Source organism: Dromaius novaehollandiae, chromosome 23, assembly GCF_036370855.1.
Source record: "Dromaius novaehollandiae isolate bDroNov1 chromosome 23, bDroNov1.hap1, whole genome shotgun sequence".
NCBI lineage: Eukaryota > Metazoa > Chordata > Aves > Casuariiformes > Dromaiidae > Dromaius > Dromaius novaehollandiae.
Genome location: NC_088120.1, coordinates 7,693,804 through 7,714,329, shown reverse-complemented (window position 1 = coordinate 7,714,329; position 20,526 = coordinate 7,693,804). Strand labels below are relative to the sequence as shown.

The 20,526-nt window shown below is 52.6% G+C and overlaps 1 protein-coding gene across 1 annotated transcript; it reads left to right on the top strand.

Annotated features, from left to right (window-relative positions):
* Window positions 1-314: 314 nt before the first annotated feature.
* SELENON (selenoprotein N) lies at window positions 315-20,020 on the top strand. Its single transcript, XM_064525064.1, has 12 exons — window positions 315-747; window positions 4,865-4,982; window positions 5,811-5,941; window positions 6,860-7,072; window positions 8,097-8,221; window positions 9,056-9,193; window positions 10,856-10,937; window positions 11,932-12,120; window positions 13,525-13,630; window positions 14,463-14,575; window positions 15,278-15,379; window positions 16,938-20,020. The coding sequence occupies exons 1-12, from the start codon at window positions 640-642 to the stop codon at window positions 17,106-17,108; spliced, it is 1,596 nt and encodes a 531-aa protein (XP_064381134.1). The 5' UTR covers window positions 315-639; the 3' UTR covers window positions 17,109-20,020.
* The last annotated feature ends 506 nt before the right edge of the window (window positions 20,021-20,526 follow it).

The following is a 20,526-nucleotide window of genomic DNA, read 5'->3' as shown; positions in this document are numbered from 1 at the left end:
GCTGGGCAAAAGAGGGACTGAGCCCTCGCTCTCGAAACATCAGTGGGGGGGGGGGGGGTTGTCCCACGAATTATGGGACCACATCCACAGTGGCTGATGCTCCTTGACACCGCTTCAGCACTGCGGCGCCACGTGTAACACCTCTTGGTGCTCAACGGGGAAGGACGCGGCCTGAGCAGGGCCCTGGCGGCCGGGGAAAGCCGCTTCTGCCTCCCGGACGCCGGTTCAGATCAGCGCCGCGGCCCCGCCGCGTATCAAGCCCCGGGCAGGGACCGCGCACAGCGCTTCCCAGCTGATCATTAAGAGCAAAAGCCCCGCGAGCCCTGATGACATTCCCGGCGTCCCGACGCCAGGAGGATGACGGATTTCCCCTAAAAAGAGACTCCCTGTCGCAGACGGCCCTAAATCGCCCCAAACGGGAGGCGAAAACCGGGCGCTAACGGGCGCGTTTCGAGGGTCCCGCGGGGGGAGCGGAGCCGGCCGCGCCCCGAGCCCCCCCGCCCCGGGCCCCGCGGGGAGGGCGCCGGCCCCAGCCCCGGCCGCGGCCCCGGCCCGCCTCGTCTCGCCGGCGCTGCCCGCCTGACGCCTCCCCCCGGCCGGCGCGGCCATGGCGGCGCGGCGGCGCTGAGCGGCGCGGCCATGGCGGGGCCCGGCGCGGCCCCTCCGCGCCTGGCGCTGGCGCTGGCCGCCCTGGCCGCGCTGGCCGCCGTGAAGTACTACCGGGACGCCGAGGCCGCCCGGCAGCAGGTACCGGCGAGGGGCAGGGAAGGGAAGGGGCGGCGCGGGGGCGCCTCGCGGCCGCGCGGGGGAGGCCGGGCTGAAATGGCGGGCGGGCGCCTCGGGCGGGCCCGGGGCCCCGCCGCCGCCCTGGGGCGGCCCCGCCGGGCTCCGCGGCCGCGTCGGGGCTTGAGGTGGCCGCCGGGCCTGTGGTGGCCGCTGCCCGGCTGTGGTGGCCACCAGCGGGCTGAGGTGACTGCAGAGCTGCGGTGACCGCTGAACTTGAGGTGGCCGCCGGTCTTGTGGTGGCCGCTGCCCGGCTGTGGTGGGCTGAGGTGACCTGCTGGGCTGAAGCGATTGCCGAGCTGTGGTGGCCGCCGGGCTTGTGGTGGCCACCCCTGGGTGGAAGAGACCTCAGAGCTGCAGTGGTCCCCAGGCACCGGTGGCCACTCTGGGGCTTGAGGTGGCCACCGCGGGGCTGAGGTGACAGCCCCGTGCGGGGTGCCTGGGACCCACATCGAGGACTATTCCCGCTGCGAGAACATGGCGTGTGAAAACGTCTCTTCTTGCTGCTTTATTCCCTTTAAAAAGGGCCTGAAACTGTCAGATTTTGGGGGGGGGGGGGGGTCATGTTAGAAATGCAGATCTCCTCCTCCCTGGGAGACTCTGACTGAAGGAGCAGCAAAAGAATAGGAAACAGGAGTTGAAAAATGAAAAGTGTTTTTCTTTCTTTTAAGTTTTTCTTTTTTTTTATATTAGACTGATTGGCGTTGTTTTTGATTGTAATCCCTATAATTCAAATGACTGCTGTGTGCTTTGGAGAAGGATATCTTTGCTAAAGATTGGTACTCCCCTGGCTCTTCGCTTCAGAGCGCATCCTTGAACGTCTGCAGAGGTTCGCAGTGAAGAGCAGGCTTCTCATTCTTGATATTTCTGTGGTAAAAAGACAAATGTTTTAAAGGATGCTTCTTTTCTTTGTCCCTTTTTGCAAGTTTGCAATGCAAAAAGGGAGGAATGGCACAAACTTGTTTATTAGAAGAATTCCTCTGACAGGGACAGAAGAAGGGCAGAATAGTCCTTCACGGGCTGTCCGAGAGGACAAAACACCAGATATTCTGGCAATTTTATTTATTTATTTATTTATTTAGTAGAGGACAGGCAGACGATTGCGTCTGGGCGCCGACAGAGATGAGAATGAAATGTGAACAGCCCAAGGCTTTTATTTTTCCTTCGGCTTGCTTACAACATATGTCTCGCCTCTTTCTATGGAAATGTTTATTTAGCTAAGCAACCCACAAGCAGGTGGGAGAAGTCTTTTGTGAAAGCCGCAACCCTCCTCCTCCGCAGGAAGACTGAGACAGCTTCAGCCTTACTCTTCCAGCACAGACAGGGAAACTTTATTTCTTACGGTTGAAGGTTAGAAAGCAAAGGGCGGGGGAGAGAGAGACAGGCTCTGGAGAGCTTTGTCTAACATAAATGCTATCAAGAAGCAAAAGGCCAAGGCCTAACATCTTTCTCCCGTTTCAGACATCATCTTTATCATCTCTCCAGACGGAGCGTGCCAGCAGGGGCGCGTGCTCTGCGAAAGGCCTTGAGCCGTGCTGCTCCGTGCCTGGGGTCCTGTCTCGGCCGGGCGGGAGCCCTCTGGGGTCCCCGCCGCCGGCTGCGGCGCGTGGGGCTGAGCTGCCCCGCTTCGCGAGCGTCTCCGAAGGGAGAGAGCTGTCCCTGCGGGGTCGTGTGGAACCGATACGCTGCGCCGATGCTGCCCGAAGCGTGCCTTTACTAGAGAAGTGGCTCTTTTAACTCCCTCTGGGGAGGGCATCATCATTTGGAGCGGGCAGTAGACCAGTTCGAATCCTATCAGCCGGTGGCTGTATCCAGCTGGCAGCTGCCGTGTCTGTAAGACGTGTGCGTGCACACCCAGCCGAAAGTCGCCTGGCTGCAACGCAACCGTATCTCTGGCCAGTTGTGGTTCTAGCAATAGTTTTCTGGCGGTTCTGCTGCTGCTCCTTTTTCATTGCTTAGCCCCTGTGAAAGTGAGGGCTGAGGGGATCAGCACATGCGCTCAATTCTTAATTTTCTATAGGTTAATTGATTTTTGGTGCTAGCATCCAACACTAGGCACCCACATTGCCCTCTTCATGTTCTGCTGTCCTGTGTGCAGTCCGAGATTTTCTTCCGTGTGTGTCAGGGGCAACTGGTTCTCTTTCTGCCTTCAGCCCTGCTAAGTAAATGGTCACGGCTTTCTCCTAATGCTGAAGCAGCAGGCAGTCCAACCAGCTGAAAACTTTGTCACTCGGTGCCTTGCATCCCTTGAGTTCCATGTCTGGGAAGCGCAGAAGAGGAGCGGCTCTGAAAGATTCATCAGCAGGGAACTGCTGGAGCGCTATGGAGGGGACTAGGAAATGGACCGTCTCTTCAGAGCTCGGTACACTTTTAGGTCGGCCTCCTCTGTAAGGCGGAGGCCGTTGTACGCTGCTGCCTGCCTGCGCTGCAAGCTGGCTCCCAGACAGCGAGCGATCGTGAGGTTAATGCGTTACGTGCCGCATACAAGCAAGATCTAAAGCAGAGAGGCATCCTGACACCTGGCCTGCGGCTTCGTGGCGTGACCCTGGCATCTGGCCGTCAGGGAACGGGACAGTTGCTCAAGGAAATGGGGTTGCTGATTTATAGGGCTAAGGATGTGCTTCCCCTTTTCTTTGGGGAATAAAGGCACAGTCTTGGTGCCAGGAACTTGGGGAGTCCTGAATCGATCGCTCCTGTACATATATACATAACTATTTTGTTCCTTTATTCCTTTTTTCAAATGCACAGTTTCTGCTTGCTCCTCTCCGTGTATCAGGTCTTCGCCTTTCTTCAGTCGTGTCGGAGTCCCGATCTCCGGTTTGTATTCCATGGCCTTTGGTTTTGTCTGTCACAACCCTGAAACTGCCCTGGAAGGCTCTTAAGTGCTTCTGTTGCTGCAGTTGACGGGAGCAAAGCCTTCCAGGCTGCATTAGTGCTGCTTCAGGCTGGCAGGCAACAGATGGAAAATAAACTAGTTCAGGAGCTCTGGGGATGGTAATGGTGCTGCAGGCAATGGAGAATGAACACAGCTAAACAGCAGAATACAGAGTATTTATCCTTGCAGCTTTAGGCTTTTACTGGGGTGGCAGGGGAAGCTGCCCCAAATGATGGCTCACGGGGGACCTGCGGCAGGCTGGCAGGGAGTGATGTGGCTTGTCTGACTTGCTCGCTATGTTTCTCTCTTCTCACACCAACATAGAGCTCTTGTTCTGCGTGCAAGTTGTCTCTTCCTTCCCTTCTGTGCTGCAGTGTGGAAAAGACTAGAAGAATCTGGTATTTTTCTGGGGCTGCTCCAAGTGAGACGTTGCGTTTCAGTGGTGTTTTCCACTGGAGCATCTCCATCTGCTGTAGCGAGTGGGGCTTGGCAGACTCTTCTGCCAAGTACGCAGAGGGAGAAACTGAGGCACTGGTCTTGCCCAGGCCATGGTCTGGGTAAGTTTTGGGGGAAGGCAATGGGAGCTGTGGCTCCCGGATGGGTGGCAGAGTGGGTCGGCAGTGCTCCCGACGGAGCAAGGAGCCCAAACGCGTGGTGCAGCCCAGAGGCTGGATCCTGGAGGGGTCTGGCTAGAGCAGGGCAGTCTTGGGCAGTGATGTTAGCGTGGATCTCAGCACCGGTTTAAGTTGAGTTGTTTTCTGCAGAAGTACAAGGGCTCAGTTCACCTTCTTCATGTTTCTGCAATGTGAATAATCATATATTTGACCACCTTTGTTTCAGTGCGCGTTAGTTAATTACAGAAGTCGGGATCTCTGGGTGCTTTAAATACCTGCAGGCTTAGGACTAGCTATCTGGGAAAAGTTGGAAATTTTCCTGACGACAGACTTTGAGGATGACTCTGAGCAAATGATTCAGTCTGAATTGCTCAGCCAGATGTAGTTTTAATATGCTTATGCCAACAGTTCCTGGACACCGATCCATGTTGTAAATAGCACAAAACCCTGCCAAGGGGCGTTAATCTTTCAATTTGATGGCTGTGTTTGTGTGCTGTAAGAATGCAGATTAACTCCGAAGCTGAGAGGGGCCTGAATGAATTTCCGTGAGAGTCTGGAAAGAAATCTCATTTACCTCTTCTTCCCAAACCAGGAGCTGGCACTGAAGTCTCTGGGAAGCGAGGGGCTGTTTCTTTTTTCTTCTCTGGACACGAACAATGATCTGTACCTCAGTCCGGAGGAGTTCAAGCCAATAGCCGAGAAGCTGACGGGTAGGTATCCGTCTGCCTTGCAGAGCTCCCCGCTCAGAGCGAGCAAAAGCCAAAGAGCTTCGTATGCACTCAGCAGTTTCTATTCATGTGTTATTTTTTTCTGGGTGCTGTTCTGGGTCTGATTTACTTGATGAGAGTCTGCTAAGCTTTACGAGTTTTTGGAACAGCTTAAGCTCTAGACACCACTTTCACAAAGTGTGGTTTTTATAAGACTGACGATCTCATTGCTGGACTAGTAAAGTACATAAGTTACTTTGTCTAGGGCTTAAAGGGGATTTGGGATGGGTGAGTGCAACAAATACAGCTCAGCCCAGGCTAGGCCAAAACTGTTAGTGAGTCATGGTGTTTCATTCGTGCCCTCCTCTGGCTGTAGCAGTCTCTCTCTCTCAATAGCAGTTACCCGAGTTCATGTTTGGAGACTATCAGCATGTAGCCAATGTCTCTTGGTGGTGCCAAGCAGGAAGGAGTGTGGTGGTGATAATGTGCAGGAGAGCTTACAGTACAATAGAAAAACTGAGAGTTATTTGCTTATGCTGTAATGAATTGGCTAAAGTATGTGTGTCTGTTCCCTCCTAGGTGAAATCAGACTGCTGAACTGTGCCGTGGGCGTTAGAGTGTCATTCGCTAAAAGGAGGGGTCCTCTTTAATCCGTGTAGCAGAGGCTCATCCCTGGGTTGGGTCTGAGTTTTGCCATTACATGCAGCATAGTGACAGCTGGGAAGCTACAAGCGCTCCAGGATTTACCAGGATAAACGTATAATCACTTCATCATTGCTTAAAAGGGGAAGAAGGGGAAACAGCTGCTTAAATTCCTGTCCATTTGTCTAGGGATTGCTCCCATCTCAGAATTTGAAGAGGAGGAGACGCCAGATTCAAGCGGGGAGACGTTGTCCATCGTGGCTAAATTCCAGCCGCTGGTCATGGAAACAATGACAAAGAGCAAAGACGGTTTCTTAGGAGTAGGTATCGTGCAGGATCTGCATGACCAGAAATGCCGGGATAAGTACATGTCCCGTGGGTTGGTAACATCACCAGGAATGAACACTAGCAAGTTTGGGAGGGGGAGATGGTCTGGCTGGAGCCAGTGGGATCTGGGTCTTCAGTGAGCAAGCTCACTCCTTTCTGCAGTGTTTCATTGTCTTCCAGTGGCCTCGCAGCTCTTACAGCCGCGGAGGAAAGCTTCCACGCGTGGCCTGGAAAAGCACCACAGGCTGCAGCTTGCAAAACTGCTTGGAACAGTAACTGAGAAATATAAAACAACTTCAGTTCTTAGCAGGGTGCTAACTCTGCACTGTATTAAGGACCTCTCTGCGCAAGGACTGGTCCCACAGTATTTGTCATGAACCCCCCACAGCTGGGTTGCTTCGCTCGTGGAGGCTCTCGTTGAAATTTTTTGATGTGTTACTGTCAGTGAGTGATTACCTGTGACCAGGGCTCAGAGATGCAGGTCGACCTGGCAGTCAGACTGCTCTCCAGCAGGGCATCTTAGCTTGGATCCAAGATGGTGTGAAGGCAGCAGGGCTACTTCTGCGTGCAGGCTGGCTCTGTGCATTCAGCAGCGCTGTGCCCCAGCTCGGTTGTGCCCTGCCTGGGAAGCCTGAAGAAGATAGTAGGGAGAGCTCTCCTGGAGCCAAGTACAAAAGCAGTGGTGTTGGGTGGCATGCCAGCCCCCACGGCTTGTTCCCTATTACTCACATAACAGAAAGTCAACAGAGCTGTTTGGTGGTGTTTCGGGGAGAATTTAAAACGTGAGATATAGATAGATAGCTTTCCCCCCACCCTCCAAAACCTGCTTACACCCATCAGCATTACTGCGTGTTTGAGAAGTCTGGCTGAACAGCTCCTGTAACCCGGCTCCGATGCTCTTTTGTTCACAGATTTCTCACGTTGCACTGTCTGGGCTGAGGAATTGGACGGCCCCAGCAGCCCCCATGAGCGTGATGTTTGCCAGGCAGTTCAAAGCCTTTCTTCCCCCAAAGAATAAACTGGATCTTGGGGATCCGTGGTGGATAATTCCTAGTGAATTAAACATCTTCACTGGGTATCTTTCCAACAACCGATTTTACCCTCCACCTCCCAAGGGCAAAGAGGTGAGATATGAACCATGCTTTCTATATACCTGAGAGGTGATTTGTGTAAATGTTCTTTTGTGGTGTTTGTGCTGTAGACTGCGATCGCATTTGCTTCTCTAGTAAGCAGGGTCGTGGTAAGTCAGTTCCTGGGCCTCCGAGGAAAGCTGGCGTGGCCCAGCAAGGGTTGAGGGCTGTTGAGGATGCAAGTGGATACTGGCTGTAGTAGTTGTTTTTGATCCTGCGTTAGTTGGACTTGCTTCAGTACAAAAGGCTTTGTAGCCCAGACAAATGGAGGGAATTCCTGGAGCGGACAAGGCTGTCCTGTTATGTCTCCCTGGACTTTCTAAGGCAGCAAAAAGGCATCAGCGTACAGGCAGGAACAGCATTGTCTAAATCAGAGGTAAAACAGAAAGCAGGCAAAAGCGGTAGGTGTCTGTTATGGCCAGATTGGGCTGATTTACTTCATCTTGCTTTAAGTGTTTGGATTTTTTTTAGGCTAGTTTCTCCAAGACAGGGAGGAGAGAGGGTTAGTCAGGAAGCCCTTGCGTGGAGTGATTGCATCGTGTAGAGCGGTTGCTGTGTGCCGCCCCAGAGGCGGGGCACTTCATTGACAGGTGAAACGATGTGTGTACATAGTCTGTAAAATCAGGCTTGTATATCGCTGTCCCCTGGGGTGCTGGGGTAGGTGTTAGCGATCGCATAGCTGATATGCCTGCAGAGCCTGGTGTGTTTATTGATTGCATACCCGCTCTTTGAAAGTCTTAAGTAGTATTGATGGATACAGCCTCACAGATCAGTTTACCTTACTCAGACATCCACCCGACTGGGATGATGAAAACTTGCAAACAATGGGAATGGATTTATTTTTAAAAGCAGCCTCTTGCTTTATCTCCTTGTTTTGTGATTAAGTGGGTCTCTAAGCCGGTTTTTAAGTCAGAGTCATTATCCGACCTTCCTGATCTGGTGGGGAGTTATTTTGGAGCTGCAGCTGACTGCTAGAGGGATTGTTCTAATTTTTGCTTTCGTACAATTCTTTCCCCAGGTCATAATCCACAAGCTCTTGAGCATGTTCCACCCACGCCCCTTCGTAAAAACTCGCTTTGCTCCCCAGGGAGCCGTGGCCTGCATCCAAGCCGTCAGCTCCTTCTATTACACCATAGCGTTCAGGTAAGGGCTCCCAACCCGGCCTAGAGGGGCCGCGGGTCCGGAGGGCTTGGGGACGCTTCTGAACTTGTTCTGCGTCTCTGAGGAGTGGCGAAGGCTGCTGTAAGCCAGTGGCTGAGCGTGCATGTCATTGCATGTGCAGGCATGTTCCCAAACACGGCCAGATGCCTCCTGCCTAGGAGGGAGACGAAGCAGTTCGAGGAGGGTGGTTTTCAGCCAGCTCTTGCCCGTATGTGATGCTTGGCTGAGGCCCGAAGAGGGCACTCGTGCTCCCGGTGTCACCGAGTCTGTGGTGAGGCAGGGACTGTTGTCCACATCCAGGGCAATGGCCTTCCTTGATAACCCTTGGTTTAGAAGTGCCCCTGGTTGAATGGGAAGAATCTGATTAGCAAGGAATTTGTTAGGTTTTGTTTAATCCAGGGATGGAGCATTTTCTCCAAGGGAGAAATTCTGGGGAATTGTTCATTTGTTTTACTGGGAATGTTACATGCAGCTCTCATGTGCTGGATCAGGCTGGAAGGGAGACTGAGGGAGTTGTCGTCTGTCCCTCTGCTTCAAGGAATGATAAATGCTGTAACTCAGCCTTCCTGGGTAGACACTTATTGCTCAGGTCCAAAAGCCGTTAGTACCAGAGACTCTCCTGACCCAGGGCATCTGCTCCAGCCCTTCACCCTCTTCATTGTGTGGCATGAGAAGCTTTCTGAACTGAACCTCTCTGCCTCAATTTAGCTTCATGGTTTCCGGGGCCTGGAGACCACTTGTCCCTGCTGTCATCTGCAGCGCATGATCCGTCCTCTCCTTGCAGCTCTGCAACTGATGGCTCCCTTCTCATTTCAGGATCCATGCTGAGTTCCAGCTGAATGAGCCACCGGACTTCCCCTTCTGGTTTTCCCCAGGCCAGTTCACAGGTCACATCATCCTCTCCAAGGATTCTTCCCATGTCCGAGAGTTTAAGCTCTTTGTCCCTAATAACAGGTACAGCTGTTTCCCTCTCTTCATGTGCATTAAGTAGAGACCTGAGGATTGCTGTAAGCAAGGTGCCGTGAAACCCCGGATCTCTGGGATCCTGCCCTGTGCAGAAGTGGGGGCTGTGCTTGGGAGGAGGCTGGTGGGCTCTTCTTATATGAAGACAGGGGTGCAGTAACAGTCCTGAGCAGAATGGTGTCCTTGGCAGTATGTGGGTTTCATGGACCGTGCAGAGAAGGCAGATCTGCAGTCTGAGCTTTGGACAGGCTAATTCTGCTGTTTGCTTATCTGTCTACCTCACGCACCCCTTTCTGCCAGCGGTCATCATGGTCATCGTGTCCTCAGTTCTGTAGATATAACAGCGCCCTAAATTGGTTCTGATGCAATTTTTCAGGAACAGCTCTGTGTATTGTTATCTACAGGTCTGGGGGGCATCTGGCAGCGAAGGACAAGGGCAGAGATATCGTTAGGGGATGGGGGCATGGAGCTGTGGTTGGGGATGGATGTCCTTACACCACCTGGCTGCAGCTGGCACGTGCTTCAGCTCTGCATGTCCAAGCTGAGCTGTCCTGTGCCAAACCGCTTCAGTAAGGGAGGTGTCTGCAGCCCCATGGGAAGACACATGGGGACAGAGGGATTTAAGTTATCCAGATATTGCTCTAGAGGCAGGCAGCAGCCTCTTTGTTAGTAGCACTGCTGCAAGGTCGCGTTTGCAGTGCATCCTGGCTGCTCCCCTTGGCTTGTCCCAGCAGTGTTTTGGGCTGTCAGGGACTTCCGCAGGTGTTGAATACCTGCCGCAAGCTGCAGGAGACTCCTTGGGTGTCTGTGTTGGATGAGCTGATGCTTTTCAGCAAAGTCTCTTGAAAATCTGAGTGAAATGAGCTCTGCAGTTGTCTGTAAAACTGGCAATGCATCTCTACCAGTCACTGAGGTTCCCTGGCCTATTTCAGGGTCTGATTCATTTGCCAGTAACCGTCACCTGTACTTGGAGCATGGGGAGGGACAGGCAGGGTGTGGAGAGGGAGACTGGAGATCTCCGTGCCTGGCTTGAAGCGCTGGAATTCAGCAAAGCCTGATGTTCTTGTTTCACGATATTTTTTCACTTGGTGTTTTGTGTGTGTAGCTTCACACTGGCTCATTGCTGCTCTCTGGGAAGAGCTGAAAGAGTTTCAGGGGAGAGAAACTTCAAATCTCTTTGCCCATGATGGCTGGAGTGAAAATTCTATTATAACATTACCCTGGCGACTCAATGCGTGTGGTTCTGTCAGCACGTTTGTTACAGCAAGCAGACACTTGCGGCTCTGCCAGCAACTTCTCACAAGGGCCTTTTGCTTCCAAAAAACACTTTTAAAAGTTCAACAGGATCAGATTGTGCAAGTTCAGGGCTGGGAGGAAATGGGGAGCAAATACACCTCTCTCTTCCGTACTTTGACAGCACTCAAAGGCGTGAACGCATTTGTCCAGAGTGTTGAGGAGGTGCCTGGGCCCTGATCCAGCCGGATCTAGTGTTGCTGGTCCTGTGCAGGGCACTCTGTGATCTCCAAGCAGCCGGGGACTCTGGGCTTCTGTGCTCACCCTGCAAGGGGAGCACTGGGTGTTCTCATAGTTCGTGGTTTCCCATGCACAGCTTTAGCCTTGGGTCACTCTTAATGTGTTGCGTTCTCCTTTCAGGTCTCTCAATGTCGATATGGAGTGGCTGTATGGGGCGAGTGAAAGCAGCAACATGGAAGTGGACATAGGTTACCTGCCTCAGGTCTGTAATTGCTCTCTGTCCTCCACATGTGTGTGGCATCCTGGCAGGGCCTTGCCTTGCCCCTGAGCTGTGTAACCTCAGCTAGCTCTGTTCTTAAGAGTGTTCTCTTGAATGCTACAGTATAATACTTCTGATCTGTATGTCTTTTGCAGCGATGTGACTCACTATTGCCAGCTCTTGTGGGTCTTTTTTTACCTCTTGTCTGTGGTGTGGGTTGAATCCCAACCTCCTGGAGTCATGGACATGTGGAGTCATAGGAGTTTCCCTTTATACAAAAAATTGTCTGAGCTGCTGCGGGGGGAAGGTTGGGGGCTGAATCCAGGCTCTGAGCCCAGAGGGGTGTAAGAAAAACAGTATATCTGGATTTAGAAATTGCATGAAGTTTTTCCTTTATTTTGTGGTAAACCCAGCCCAGAGGACAGGAAATTTAAGTCATGGTCTTGAATGCCTGAGGTTAGATCTTCTCCTAAACTAGATCCGTGTTTCTTTTTAATTGTCAGAAGTCCTGAAAACAGACCTACAAAATAATTTCAGATGTACAAGAACACTGAGCTGCAGGGGAGTCCCTAAACAGCCTTCCCTGCTGCACCCTCTTGTGGCTAGAGAGCTGTATAAGGGCTGTGCTGGTGGTATGAACAGGAGCTTCAAGCTAGCCCTGCCAGATCCCAACAGTTTTAAGGTTCTGGTGTCCCACAGTCAAAAACCTTCCACTGGCAGGATGGCAATACAGAGTGAACAAGTCTCTCATGCATTCCCAGTCTAGCCAGCACAGACATACTAAAGCTGGAGGAAATAAGGTTGTGTTCCTGGTGTTCCGCAATAAAACACATCTACAACTAGTGAAGTACAGCTGCAGGGAACAGAAATCAAGTTGATGATCTGTGTCTTCATTAGAAGCTGCAGTCTTATTTTGCATCTTTATCTCGTCCTGCAGTACTGGACAGCCAGGAGTGGTTTATCAATAATATCTAACTCTGAGCCTGTTCTCCTGCAGATGGAGCTGGAATCGACAGGGCCTTCCATCCCCTCTGTGATCCATGACGAGAATGGGAATGTGATTGATAGCAGGGATCCCTCAGGGGATCCCATTCAGTTTGTGTTTGAAGAGATAACCTGGCAGCAGGAAATCCCTTGGGAAGAGGCAGCCCAGAAGCTGGAATTGGCCATGTATCCATTTAAGAAGGTGAGGAAGGGGCTGCTCTCTTTTTTCCATAGCATGTCTGTTCGGGCAGGGTCATTTTCACCAAGATGCCCAGTCACCTCGAGGACCAGCAGGAATCAGAGGCCACGACTTAGCAGCATTCAGAGTAGCACGAGGAACTCCCTGCTCAGCCTGCACCATGCAGGTGCTGCATGTGTGACGTGGTGGGCCTCCAGTTTCCCGATGAGAGAGAACAGCATCCCCGAAAGGCCGTTTGGGGTCACACAGCAGCAGGGGCAGGAGCACAGCCCAGATGTCATGTCATTCCAAGCTCATATTGTAAATGTAGGCTCATCCTTCCTTCCCCTTATCAGTAGCTGCTGATGCAATTTCTGAGTGAGGCAGGTAATCGCGCTCCTTACAAATAGTTTTCCTTTGGCGTTACTTTTGCAATGTTCTGCTACCTTTGGACCAAGCTTTCCTTATCAGCAGAAAACACACATTCTGCCTTGCATCCACATCCTGCAAGGAGACTCAAATTCATAGCACTGGGTGACCTAAACTATTTAGCATGCCAGTAGCCTCTGGAGCAGATGGCTACTGCCTGTCACTGCTTCCTTGGCTGAAGGGACAAGTTTCAAAGGCTGCCTCCTTGTGCCTGAGCTTACAAATGTCCCTTTGAGCTGCCAAGATGTTAATAAAGTTCCCTTCATTTGAGTGATTGGAACGCTCTCTCTACAGAGTCCCTCACAGCCAGTTTTTGGGCAGTTTCAGTGAGATTTTGTAATAAATATCTCAAGGCCAAATTTCCTAGGCTGCTTATGTATGTTTGCAGACAGTCTGCCCGCAGTTGTGCCAGTGCTGTCTGCAGTGTGTAAACATGGGGCTTTGCACGTGCTGGTACAGCCCATGTGCTGCGAGGGGCACACTGCAATCTCACCATGTCCCCAGCCATTCGTCATGTACCTGGGCCTTTCCCAAAGGAAAAGCCGCATCTCGCGTGGCAGGAGAATTAATGCTCCGGACTTAGCATCCACTTCGCTGCATTCTGCATGGGCAGCACTAACGGAATGACCAGCTGCAAGTTGGTGGGTGAAGAGATGGTTCCTGCCCAGGACGTGCCGGTCTCTGCTCACTGCGGCAGGGCTGGAGTGTGTGATCCAGAGTAGAGGTCTGTGCTGCGGGTCCCTGAGGAGAGGTGAGATGAAGTTGCCCCTGGGGAGAGCACCACCGTTACCGTTTGCTTTGATGGGCAGGAAGGCAGGCGGTGAACAGGCTTAGCATTGAGCAGGAATGGGCCGATCACCCAGTTGTAAGGCCGAGCTGTTGTGCTGCGGCTCAGTGGGTTGCCTATGTGATGTGGTAGGTCTGTTTCCTTCAGATCCTGCTCATATTTGAGGTGGGCTGTTCTGCTGTCTGTTTCTCAAGCCATCTCTCTGCCTCCAGGTTTCCTATCTGCCCTTCACACAAGCTTTCGAGAGAGCAAAGGCAGAGAAGAAGCTGGTGCACTCGATCCTGCTGTGGGGCGCCCTGGATGACCAATCCTGCTGAGGTGAGGGCTGTTCCCATCTTGGCTGGAGGAATGATGTGCATAATTCAGGCTATCAGAGGGGCTCGGGGTCAGGGAGGAGCCAGTAGCAAGCATTTTATAGAGAAGGGCTGGAAGTGGGAATTACTGACCTGAACTCGTGTCCGCAGTGGCACGATTAGACCTATTTGAGGCAAGCCCTAGACCAGCTCTCTGATTCAAGAGCCCTGATTTGAGGGGGAGGAATGGATGTGGTCTTTCCACTTCCACTGATCAGTCTGCTTGGGTAGAGGCAGTGTCTGCAGGGCAAGAGAGATGCTGCTCCCTGCTTTGTCTCCGTATCACCTTTCATGTCTGCACGGGAGAAACCAGAGCCAGATGCAGGGTTGGGGTTGTCGTGGTGTGTAGCCATTTCTCCCACATGCCCAAGAACTCACATGCCACACTGGGCAGGACTAATGAGTCCTGTCTGCCCCTAAAAACTCTCCAGCTTGTGTGGGCTCTGCTGTGATGTGAACAGAAAAATGCACTCACGGTGGATCCTCAGGGCTTGATCCTTTCCTAAGTGCACCAAACCAGTCAGCCTCCATGGCAGGCTGGTTCTGCAGTGTCTTTGGTTGCCTTGAAAGTGGCCAGCGTCTGCTCTGGTGAGTCTTCTCTGCCAGCAGCACACACTGGAAACTGTAAAATACGGAAAACTGCCAACAAAGGAGAAATAAGACAATGGGCCTGGTTGGGGGGAGCTCGAGCCAGCTGCCGCAGCTGTCAGCCACTGGGCAGAGCAACGGCATCAAACGTGGCAACAGTCAGCGTTGGAAATGCAGCCAACGAACGTCTGCCTCCCTCCCTGCGTCAGGTTCAGGGCGAACTCTCCGGGAGACCGTCCTGGAAAGTTCGCCCATCCTCGCCCTGCTGAACGAAAGCTTCATTAGCAGCTGGTCGCTGGTGAAGGAGCTGGAAGAGCTGCAGGTGAGCGTCGCAGACACATCTGCCTTCTTGCGTTTGGTGCTGGTGGACGCAGACGGTGCTTGGCGCGGGGGTGCGGGCGGGAAGGGGGAGCTCACACCTGTGCCAACGGGGGATTTCAGTTCCAGGCCCTCTGTGTCTTAGCAATTGCAGTGGCAAAACAAACACCAGATGGAGTCAGGCTAAGGAAACAGCACAGTGATCCCCTTCACTCTCTTATAGTGCCAATATTAAAAGCTAAAGCAGATGCTTCATTGAGAGATAACCCTGCCCAAGGCCATTTGGGCCATCAACAAACTGACTCCATAACCCAGCGAGCAATCAAATACAGTCTGAACCCTGAGTCTCCTGATTTCACCTTTCCTTACTTGTGAGCCTGTCTCTGGGCACATGCTGTTAGCTGGGGGCAGTCACAGACCTAAAGAAGCTGTGAAAAGCCAGGATCAGACTGTTTATGTGCCTGGGAGCTGCCAGTGACAGGGTCATCTTACTGTCTGGGGGGAAACTGCTGCTGAAGTGTGTGTGTGGCAGGGAGGAAACACTGACTGAAAGGTAATAGCAAAGCACATCGTGAGAATGGAGCCAGCTACTGTGCTGCAGAGCAGCTCTTCATCCGCCCCCTCATCCTCGGTTAGGTTTACTCCTCCCGCTCTGTTCTGCTAGCACTGGTGTGTGCAGACACGTTGCTGCGGGGTCTCTTTACAGACCAACAGAGAGAATGAGTTCTACAGCAAGCTGGCTGACCTGCACCTTGAGAAGTACAACTTCCCCGTGGAGATGATCATCTGCCTCCCCAACGGCACGGTGGTATGTTTGTTACTCCTTCAGCTGGGCTTGGCTCTTCCCCTCAGAACGTGCTCTCTTCCTCCTCCCCAAATACATCACTCCCTGGGGGGAGGAGATGGCGTCATCCAAAGTGCTTGGAAAGTGCCCAGCTGGTTCAGGCTCTATTGCTGGAAATACAGCGCTGTTTATCAGGATGAGGATAGGACACATGGAACAGACTGAGCTCCTGCTGATGGGAAGCATTGGAGTCACATCCAGAGATGCACATTAGAAAGGGTGTTTAAAGGCCGCCTGTTCTGTGAAGAGGTGAGTGTCCTGCAGACTGCTGTCCTTTTGGCCCCATGTGCCCTCAGGCTTGCTGGGACTAGCGGCTGGCTCCTCTGTCCAGCAGCATCCCAGAAAATAGAGGGTCATCTGCAGACCTGAAGGTCTGCAGACCTGGTATCAGCTCCCCCAGCCGTTCTCTGGTTGCCCAGGCCCTCTGTGGGGCTGTAGTCCCTCGCACTTCTGTGCCCTCAGGGACATTGTGACGGACAGACAATAGCAAGTGTTCTACCGAGAAATCTGAAACAAATGCACTTTTATTCGGAGACAGAAGAGAGAACAGCTCTAGCAGGGAGGGAAAACAATCAAACTTCAATCAAATGTCTGCCTACATTTCTTCATTCTCTCCCTTCCCCGGTTGGAGTCAGTGACCTTTGGAAAGCAGTTGTAGCTTGTGTCCTGCAGCCTCTTACTGTCCCTTGTGTTCATGCCTTGGAGAAAGTCTCTCCTTATCAGCTCATTCTAGCACATTTCTCTCTTCCTCTTGCCTCTCTGGGTTTGTCACAGCAGATCAGTCATTAGCAGGTCAACATGCTTTGGCTCTGCTGTGCCCCCGCCTTGGATGTGAAGAACAGCAGATCCTGACACTTGACACTGCAGCGCGTGGCTGTATGTCAGCGGCTGGGCTCTCTGAGGGGGGGGATCCTGCCAGGGCTAATCTGATTGTGCCCCACACTTGCCAGATCCTAGCCAGTAACGTTTGCAGTGACTTGTTGCTGTCTCTTTAGTGGCTGCCCTCCAAATTAGGCTGTGGACTGTTGACTGCAGGCTAGTGAGTGACCTCAGCTCCGTGAGTTACAGCCTGTCGAGGTTGCTGTGGTCACCGGCCACATGTCCCCCTCGCCCATCTCCACTGGGAAGCAGAAGGCACAGGAACATTTTAAGCTGACGTGCTTGTTTTGCAGCCAGGCTGGGCTGAGAGCACACACTGAAGCAGTCAGTGTGGGTGGGCTGCTAGCTCCCCAGCCCTTGTTCAGCAGTAGGTTTTGTGTGATTTTGCCCAAATCACCTTCATCTTTTTCTTAACCATGCTGAGCAGGGGGTCAGCACGCGTGGAAAGAGCAGGCCATTGTCTGTCAGACACCTCTTTCTCTAACTGTAAAATGGAAACCTGATTCCTGGATGCTGAATTAGCATTTGCAAAGCATTAGAGAGTCTTAAATTTAATTGCAATCTTGTCATCTGTGTCCTGGCTAGAGGCCAGAGTAGTGGATGGTGAATTGATGTGGCCTCTCCCATCTGTTTTCTTTCCCAGATTCACCATATCAATGCCAACTACTTCCTGGATATTACTTCTATGAAGCCTGAAGATGTTGAAAATAGCATCTTTAGTTTCTCAACCAATTTTGAAGACCCTTCTACTGCAACTTACCTCCAGTTCCTGAAGGAAGGACTGCAAAGAGCAAAACCATACCTGCAAACCTAAAAACAATGGCACCTGACTGTCCCACAGAGATGGCCAAAGACTTCAGAGATCTATTTTCATTACAGCAGTTCTTCCTCCTCTTCATGCCAGGCATTGATGTTAAGATGCAGACAGTCCCAGGACTCGAGCTTTGTTCTGGATGATCTAGGGCTGTCGAAGAGGCTAAGTTTTGAGTGACACCAGTTTCTGTTTACATAACCTGCCCTTTTGAGTTCAGGCAATTTTTTACAGGAGTGAAAATACTTGAATCTATAAACACTCTGTGTGCATATACCTTGGTGTGTCACCAACCTTCACATTTTTCCACCTCCTGTTCAAACTGTCTGTGGTGGAACTCCTGTAACAACTATACCAAGTGTCACCTGCAAACACATGATCTCAAGGGCCTGACTTTGTGTTGAGTCATGGAGAACAGCATTGCCATTACGACCAAACACTCGTGGTGAGTCCCTCTGCCCTGCGGACGAAGGCGCAGAATCCATCCCAGGTGGAAAGGTCTTTCCTGGTAGCCAGCGTCCTCACACCTCCTCTCCAAGGGCAGTTCTGAGGCTGACTGAGCCGTAAGCTATTCCACGGCCTGGATCCCAGCTCCTCAGGATGGCATTTATTGACAGCAACGGCAACAAATGCATAACATGGGGACTGTAGCTGCTAATGTGCAGACATGCAAGTCGGAGGATCTGTTTAGAGGCCTGAGCTCTGAAGTAGCCTCCTTCCAGTTCCCTGGACGCCCGAGATGCTTATCCTGTGTGACATGGCGCAAGACCTGTCTCACTTACTCAGGTTCTTTGTGTCTGAGGGAGATGGTGAAGTTGGCATAGTGAAATTAGCAGTGGAGAACTAGGCATCAGAGGTGTGCTGCAGCTCGGAGGTGTCAGGCGTGGATTAACTCAGGAGGACTGGGGGGCCAGAGCCCCTGTTAGTCCCACCAGCGCAGTGTGCGCACTCCACGTTACAGGACGGGGTGGTGAGTGGTGACCCTGTCCCGTTTAGTCCAGGGCCGCTCCCATCCCACATGCTTTGGGAGTTTCGTTCTCCCAGTGTCTCTCCTCACTGGTTGTAAGATGCTCCCGTCCACATTTGCTTTGAGAGTTTCCATATTGCGCTAAACAAATGAACCATGATGAAGTTCCCTGTAGGAAGGGGAGGTTCACCGTTGCCCTAAGAGCATTAGCTGGTTGGGAACTGAGCAGTTTTAGAAGCCAGTATTACAAAGAAACTTCCACAGAAAATTTTCCAAAGAAGAAATTGTTCAGACAGAATGCCATCGTCCCTCATCTGTAACCACCCCGAGCAATCATTCCTATTTTGTGCAAATGCTTGGCTACAGGGTGAGAGTACTTTGGGGAAGGAAGGGTCTAAGTGAAACAGGTTTAAAGCATATTCCTGTAGGTTTGTGAGACAAAGCATCTCCAATAGATGGCTGCAGACAGCTATGGTTGTTGATGCTTTCTCTGCTCTCTAAAGCACAATTTAGTTGGACCAAATCAAAAGGGGGAGAAGCCTTTTTTGGAAGGGGCATTTTCATTCCTGGAATACACAACCGGGGAGGAACCAGGGGTCTTTTCTCACTCTGTCCCTGTCCTGTTCCCAGCTCTTCTGTCTGTATCCACGGCTGGAGGCTGAGCTGAGCTTAGATGGATCTTTGGGCTTACCCAGTATAGCTTCACTAATTGCTCTAGTGAAATTAATTACCCCTGGGATGTTTCTCAGTATCAGCTTTATAACTGTGCATTAGCTCTGCACTTTCCTAGCCCTCCAAGGGGCCTGCAGTAATCACAGGCTTGGTTCTGGCAGTTTTCAGCGGTGGCTGTGGAAGGTGTTGACGTCTCTAGGCAGCGTTAGAGACTGACCTGCAGCTGCTGCACCCCAGTCTCGGCCCCTCTGTGTCCTCAGAGGGGCTTTGGCCCAAGCTGAGAACGGCAGAGGAGGCTGAGTGCTACCTCCCTCTGGCTCCTTTGGAAGCACAGTTTTAGTGTAGATCTGCCCTTCTGGCTTCTACAAAGCTTCTTTTGAGGTATTTTTGTTGCACCTTTCTTTAGCCCCCCGGTAAGGGGCTTAAGACACCGAAGCAGCGTCTGCGAGTTGTACTTGTGTGGAGGATTCATGCTGCTTGTTTTTCTTTCCGACCAGTTTTGCAGCAGAGCAGGCCGGGCAGAGCGGTGGCTGAACCTGCAGGGATCGTTTTGTCTCCTCAAGGCCTGGAAAAGCAGATAAAACAGAGGGGTCAGGTGAGCGGTGCCTCCGTGGCCAATGCCCAAATCCTCACGCCAGGGCTGTTCCCATCCCTCCGGCTGGCTGTCGTGGTGGGGGGCTGTTACCCCCGGTCCAGGCTAGCTGCGGTGCCAGCGTGGCCACGTGTGGGGCCATCGATGGGACCAGGAGGAGGGACGGGTGTCCCTGATAACACTCCCTCACAGAGACAAGTCTCTAGGATATTCCCATGAAGAATTAGGACCCATGCCTAAACCTGGGGTGTTCTGGGGTCCCTCGGGAGGAGACGTGGCCGTGTCCCCCTGTTCATCCGTTAACTACAGAGCTGCCTGAGCGATCGCTGCCCCTTACTGCTGTGTAACGGCTGGAGGTGGACTCTGAGCAGAAACTGTTGTCTGAGGCTTTTTTAATATGTGCCAAGCTTTTTTTCTCGTATTTGTAAACTCTAAGTTTTTCCAATAGTCTTTTGATATATCAGAGAGGGGGGAAGGAGATGCTTGTTTTCCCGATCTGCTGTGCTTTGTGATGGTCTGGTCTTAAATCCACAAGCGGATCAGAGCTGATATTTGCCAGCGGCGATTCGGTGGAGAACCAGCACCGCTTCTTCCTCCGCTGGAGCCTCGGTCACCGCGGTTCGGCGCTGTACGGTGCGACGGGCTGCCCAGCTCTGTAGCTCCTTCCTTAAACCGATGCCACCACCTCGGCCTCGCTCAGTTCTTGCCTTCTGGGACGGGGCGGTGGGGACGGGGGGAAGCGCTCGGGGAGGGGGGGGAGGAGGGGTTGGCCCCTGCCCTGCTACGGCCCCGTGTTTGGGGCCACCCTGTGCCCTGGGACTGTCACAACCCCCTGTCACACACCCCCACGGTGTCACTGCCCCCCTCGCGCCCCCAGCCCCATTGCACCCCTGCAGCTGCCCAAAGCATCGCGTCCTCTCACACTTACGCGCCCCACGTGTCGCCAGGGCGCCCCTCGGGTCCCTCACGCACCGCCCACGCCGTCACACCCCTCGAGCCCCCTACACACGGTCACAGCCTCTCGCACGTGTGCACACCCCACGCATCACCGTCACACCCCTCAGCCCCCCTGCACACACAGCCCCACACACCATCACACCCCTGCACACGCACACCCCACACCATCACAGCCCTACACACACACTCACACACACCATCACAGCCCTCAGGCGCCTCCACACACACACCCC